Below are 6192 nucleotides of genomic sequence, written 5' to 3' on the forward strand. Positions count from 1 at the left end.
TTTAAAGGACGCCTTGCAGGCAGAGCTGTCAGCAAAGCGGGAGGCCATTTGTACTTGGCCGGGACGGCCGCAACTCCGTTTCCCCGTGACAGCTAGGGGTGGGGGCGGCGGGGCGCGGGGGCGCGGGGACCTGCACGTGGCCCACACATCCTCTTCCCTTTGCGCTCTGCCGAGGGGGGTGGGGTTGGCGGAGGGTGGGGGACACGCCGACGGCTCAGCCCCGGAGCTGCCAGTCCCAGGCGCGACGGCTCGGGCGAGGACCGGAGCGGGACCCTCGCGCCCCGAGCATTATGAGCCGAGCGCGGGGCGGTAGCAGCGGCCCCTGCAGTTGCCAGCGCCGGCGCCTCCCGAGGCCGGTCTCCAGGTCCTCCCGGCCCACCATGTCCATCCCCGGGCATCGGGGTGCTCCGCGCCTTCTCTCCCGCCTCCCCGGTCCCTTCTAAACCGCGCGGGAGTGGCTTCGCGGTCGGTCGCGCCGCGCCCCCGGGGAGGCGGACCCGCGGTGCGCCCCGAACCCGGGCTCGGCCCTACGTTTTCCAGCTGCGTCCCAGCGCCTCGCGGCCGCCCAGGGCGCCCAGGGGCGATGGGGGCGCTGCTGGCGCTCTGCCTCCTCCTGGGCTGGCTGTGCTGGAGCCCCGCAGACGCCCAGCAGTCCGGAGAGTACTGCCACGGCTGGGTGGACGTGCAAGGCAACTACCACGAGGGCTTCCAGTGCCCGGAGGACTTCGACACGCTGGACGCCACCATCTGCTGTGGCTCTTGTGCCCTGCGCTACTGCTGCGCCGCGGCCGACGCCAGGCTGGAGCAGGGTAGCTGCACCAACGACCGCGGCGAGCTGGAGCACCCGGGCATCACCGCGCGTAAGTGCAGGCCCAGCCCGGGGGGCGCTGCCCGGAGGGCGGCCGCGGAGCTCGGGAACCTGCGCGCGACCCCGGGCTGGGGCTGGGGCTGCGTGCAGCGGGCGCGGCGGGACCGGAGTTCCGAGGGAGAAGTTAGGTGCTCGCGTCTTAGGTCCTGGGTGGAGGAAGGGGGCGGGGAAGAGGGGAGGTGGGGGAGGCTGTTCCTTTTGCAGTCCCGATTCCTGCCGCACGCGGTCCCAGCTGGTCGGCCCAGGGAAGAGTTTGCACCGAGTCAGCCGAGACAACGCGGCTAAGAGCGTTGTAGTTTCCAGGTGCTGCGGAGGTGCAGACAGGGACTGCGGGAGGTTTGGGGGCTGTGCCAAGCTGGAGTTGGCATTTTAGAGGAGCGGGTTCGATGTCTGATGGCGCACCCGAGGATTTGGAGAAGTGCTTGTGGAGAGGGGACATAACTATCTGCAGCCCGCCGGGTCTTAGGAACTTCAGCGGTCAACCGCCCCCCTCCCCCTTTTATGTCGGTGTATCCCGTTTCTAAACCGTTGCCTCTTTCTCCCAACTTTTCTTTCATTTCTCTGCATCGAATTACCCTCGCTGGCCCACCCCCTATTGTCAGGCCTTTCAGAAAAGTCCAGGTCCTCGAGGTGGAGATTTAGAAACTAGGGTCGCAGGGGCTTCTCCGCCTCCTATTCTCACGTCGGAAAACACGGGTCAAATTTCCGCTCACTTCAGAGCGGAATAAATCACGACCCCGCCGAGGAACGTTACACCAGCTTTTTAACAAAGCGTTTCACCTGAATCAAAACATGAGTGATGGGAGCTGGGAGGCGGGGGAGGGTGTTGCAGCCAGGAAGGTGCTAGGGTGTGTGTTGGGAGGGCGGGGGCGGTTGCCGGTGTAGCGGGGAAAGGTGTTTCGGTCAGGAAGGTGCTAGGGTGGGCGGTGCGGGCACAATTAAGAGCAGGTGGCACCCCCAGGACCCACTGAACACATTTGGTTCTCTTTGATTGGATTGGAAAGTTTCGGATAGGAGATGGATTTTCAGCCTTGGAGATAGGTCAAAAAGTCCTGAGTGCCCTACCATAAAACCACAAAATCCTGGATTTACTGGGGGTGGGAGGGCTGGCCCACACCCAGCTTACACCTGGCTCTGTGCTCAGGGATCATTCCTGGAGGGGTCAGGAGACTCTCCTGGGAGCCAGAGCCAGGGTTGGCTATGTGCAAGGCTCCATACTATCTCCTCTGTCCTAAACCCTGGATTTAAATCTAAAGTAATAGTAACCAAAGAGCAAACACGAGCAAAACCCTAAAGCCTCTGCCCTCCCTGAAGTACATGAACAGAAGGATAAATTCTGGTCTGACTTCCAGATGTGCAGTATGAGGGCTAATTGTAAACAGAGACAAAGGTATCCGTTGGCTTCCTCCCTTAGTAAGAGCAGGGATATAGTGGCATTACACTTGTACTTTTGAGGTTACCAGTTACAAGCCCTGAGAACTCGGGCTGACAGCAGCGGTCCTATGGGCCCCTCTCCCACGCCCCTGCTAAGTGGGCTGGAGTTCGGGAGAGCCAGGTCTGAGCATCTGCGCGTGTCTGTTGTTGCCTCGTAGAGCCTGTCTACGTCCCGTTCCTGATCGTCGGCTCCATCTTCATCGCCTTCATTATCCTGGGCTCTTTAGTGGCCATCTATTGCTGCACCTGCTTGAGACCCAAGGAGCCCTCCCAACAGCCAATCCGCTTCTCGCTCCGCAGCTACCAGACAGAGACCCTGCCCATGATCTTGACCTCCACAAATCTCAGGGCTCCTTCCCGGCAGTCCAGCACAGCCACCAGCTCTAGCTCCACCGGAGGCTCCATCCGCAGGTTCTCCTTGGCCCGGACGGAGCCAGGCTGCCTGGTGTCCTCACCACCGCCACCTTATACCACAGGTCACCCAATCCACCTGACCCAGCCGTCTGGGTTCCTGGTGTCACCCCAGTACTTTGCTTACCCCCTGCAGCAGGAGCCCCCGCTGCCCGGGAAGAGCTGCCCAGACTTCGGCTCCAGTTGACAGGCCACGGACATGAATCCTCCACGGAGCAGGAGGCCAGAGAGGCACAGAGCTGCTTGTTGCAAGTATTTAGAAGGAAATTCCCCCGGGAAGCACAGCCACGTTGTGGGGGAAAGTGCTAGGAATCCACAGCAACCGTGATTGTCCAAGTTCTTAGGTCTCAGTCACAGAATGGAATTAGGTGGAAGCACCGAATTCTGGTATTAGCTCAGTCTTTTTTTGGCTTTGAAAACATGGTGGCCATAACATGTCAGTGCAGGCTATTTTTTCAAGATACACAGCGTCAATTTTAACATTGCAAATGGACTGAATACATGTTCTTGGACAATTCCGCCAGACTGCCTAGTAAAGGGCTAATGGGTTCTCTTTTTTCCATTATAAGTTGTTTGATGAGTTATAATATGAGTATATATCTCAATAAGGAAAATCGAAAACCTGATAAGAATTATAGAATGTTCACTTTAAAAATTAACTACTAAGTAAACTAAGGGGATGGTGACAATTTATTTTATGATTTTTTGAAAGCACCTAACCATGAATAATATTAACCTCATGAGAATTGCTTCTTTTTGAACTAATAACTAAATTTTGTTTAAAATATAAGAGCTTTTACAGAACTTAAGATTCCACTAACCGCAGGAGTTTAACATTTGAAATGTTTATTCAGCTATTCATTGTAACACAGTATGTAAAAGCATTTCTCCCAGACAAGGGAATATTTATTGCAGACTTTATGTTCAGCGACTTTTAGAGTTTAGATGAAAGTTGGGCAGTTGGGTTTTAAACATTTATTTGTAAAATGAGTTATGTACAAATGTAAAAATTTGTAATTTAATCTATTTACCACATTGTCGGTACTAATGATCTAATAGTCACACTGTAATTTTTATGTTAATAACCATGGAGTTGAAAATCTACCTGTTGGTTATAATTGTCTAATATTACATATCTTAAGTGCCACTGAATTTCAAGTCTGATGACTACATATTTGGACAATTTCCTGCTGCATTAGAATAAATAAAATATGTTTTCGTGAAATCTATTTGAAACTTTAAAGTGTTTATTTGGGACTCTTATCTCCTTGCTTTTACTTTGCAACAAAAAGGTATGTCTTTACTTAACTTCTTTACTTCATACATTGAAATGAATTAAGGAAGACCCTACACTATCTTGAATTACATAAAATGGCTACTTAATGCATCAGAGCTTGTGGTAGGAGCAAAAGAAGTGAGTTTTCATAGCAGTTTCAGCCTGCAGACTCTAGCCTGCAACATAACTCTCAGACGTGCCCTTTGCCTTGCTTAGATTTAAGTTTGGGACATTACTTATTAAGAGCAGATTTCTGGACCAGAGATGGCTCAATAGGCCAAGTGCATGTTTTGCAAACAGAAAGTCTGGTTTGACACCTGATACTGCCTGGTCCTCCATGCACCACCAGGAATGACCCTGGAGGAATAGCCCCTGAACAGTGCCAGGTCCAAAACCCAAAACAACAAAAACAAAGAAATTCAGAGATTCACGGTACAGGGGTAAGCTACTTACCCCACGCTGGTTGTATCCCTGGCACTGCATATGGCCCCCTGAGGAGCACCTAGAATAATGCTTGAGCACAGAGCCAGGAGTAAGCCCTAGACATCACCAGGTGTGGCTCAAAACCAAAAGTAAACAAACAAGCAAGAGGTCTAGATTTCTGATTTCTTATGACACTGAGAATTGGCAGTAAGTGCCCTGGCCGGTCCTTCTTAGAAAGGACATTTGCCATTTTTCAGGCCTCTGGGTCTCCCTGTATCTGACAGATCTTCAGTTTAGTTATCTATCTGGCCCTTGTGGCTGTTTTGGCAAACCAAGATTAGTATGAATTTATACTATCATGTCATCATGAATGTCTCCTCAAATGCAGCTAGAGATGAAATTCTAGTGATCCACAATGATTGGTCCTGCCTCTTTGTTTTCTAGCTAAGGAAACAAGCTCAAAGATAACATAGATTTCCCCAGGCTACTGGGGGGGGGGGACCTCCAACTTCTGTTGCTTTTTCTTTCTTTGAAAACAGCCTGACTCCAGTATCTTAAGTTAGCCAACATAGTAAAGAAAGGAAAATAGTAAAAGAGTTGCTTTTAAAATTTATTATTATTATTGCTATTATTGTTATTATTATTATTATTTTATTATTATTTGAGCCACACCCAGCTGTGTTCAGGGATCATTCCTGACACTGCTTTGGAGTCCATGTGTAGTAGCAGGGATTGAAACCAGGAAGAGCACAATAACCCCTGTAACATCTCTCTGGCACAAAGGATGAGATTTTGGGAGCGTGTTCTGAACCACGGGGTTAGAGTGGCCAGTCCATACACCTGAGTCAGTCTGGATTTGAAACTGTGCTATTGTAGTGGCCCTGCACAGAGTCACATCTGAGCCTCTTGTTTAATCTGCCCAAGAACCATACTTGTCTATCATTACACTGATTTCCTTCATATTTATTATTTCCCGTTCCTTTGGTATTTTAGGACAAAATTTTTTCAGGCGCTGAGGATTGAACTCACGGCCTCACATATGTGAAGCCCGTGCCCTTTTGCTGAGCAAATTACACAATCTTGACTGAGCTCATATTATGAGCCAAACCCTACTTTAATTATTCACATGCTTAGTTTTTATCTTCCAAGTAACATTTGAAAAGTGAGGCATGGAGAAGAGAGAAGTCACTTGCCCAAGTGCTGGATGTGAAATCAGACTCAAAGAACAGGGGAGCAAGAGCCTTAAGACTGAAGCAAGGGGCCTTAGCACTTTTCTCTGAGGCAGTGACTCCATCGAATGCAGTGCACCCTCTCTAGAGCAAACAATTGTGACATCCTTCTAACTATGCTACAATGCAATTCATGAATATTTCTCACTCCGCTTATCATTTCATCTTCCCAACACAATGGTTTAGTGCTAAATGCAATGAAGACAAGAAAAAGGTGAAGGATTTTGAAATGTTGGGACTTGGGCAGATTGAATAAAAGGCTCAGATATGACTCTGTGTGCAGGGCCACCGCAATAGCAGTTTCAAATCCAGACTGACTCAGGTGTCTGGCCACTCTGACACCACAGTTGTACCACTGCTGGTAGTGGGATACTCCCCAAAGCAAAATTTGACCTTCTGGATTGCACCGTAGATATGTAACTGGATACTCAGTGTATATTAGAACAGTGCAAGAAACATTTTATAGGTAAACTGGTTTTACTATACATTTATAAATATAAATTTATTATATATTAAATATAAAAATATCAATAAATTAAATATATATTAAA

The 6192-nt window shown here is 49.7% G+C and overlaps 1 protein-coding gene across 1 annotated transcript; it reads left to right on the top strand.

The window, feature by feature from the left end:
* The first annotated feature begins 202 nt into the window (after positions 1-202).
* SHISA3 (shisa family member 3) lies at positions 203-3942 on the top strand. Its single transcript, XM_004608004.2, has 2 exons — positions 203-860; positions 2461-3942. Exons 1-2 carry the CDS (start codon positions 584-586, stop codon positions 2898-2900), a joined length of 717 nt encoding a protein of 238 aa, XP_004608061.1. The 5' UTR covers positions 203-583; the 3' UTR covers positions 2901-3942.
* Positions 3943-6192: the final 2250 nt, after the last annotated feature.

This window comes from Sorex araneus, chromosome 5, assembly GCF_027595985.1.
Source record: "Sorex araneus isolate mSorAra2 chromosome 5, mSorAra2.pri, whole genome shotgun sequence".
In the NCBI taxonomy this organism is placed as follows: domain Eukaryota; kingdom Metazoa; phylum Chordata; class Mammalia; order Eulipotyphla; family Soricidae; genus Sorex; species Sorex araneus.

Excerpts from the sequence above, each read along its gene's own strand:
- SHISA3 (XM_004608004.2), top strand. The coding sequence starts at position 584 with ATGGGGGCGCTGCTGGCGCTCTGCCTCCTCCTGGGCTGGCTGTGCTGG. Across the intron at positions 861-2,460 it reads GCACCCGGGCATCACCGCGC|AGCCTGTCTACGTCCCGTTC; the intron begins GTAAGTGCAGGC and ends GTTGCCTCGTAG.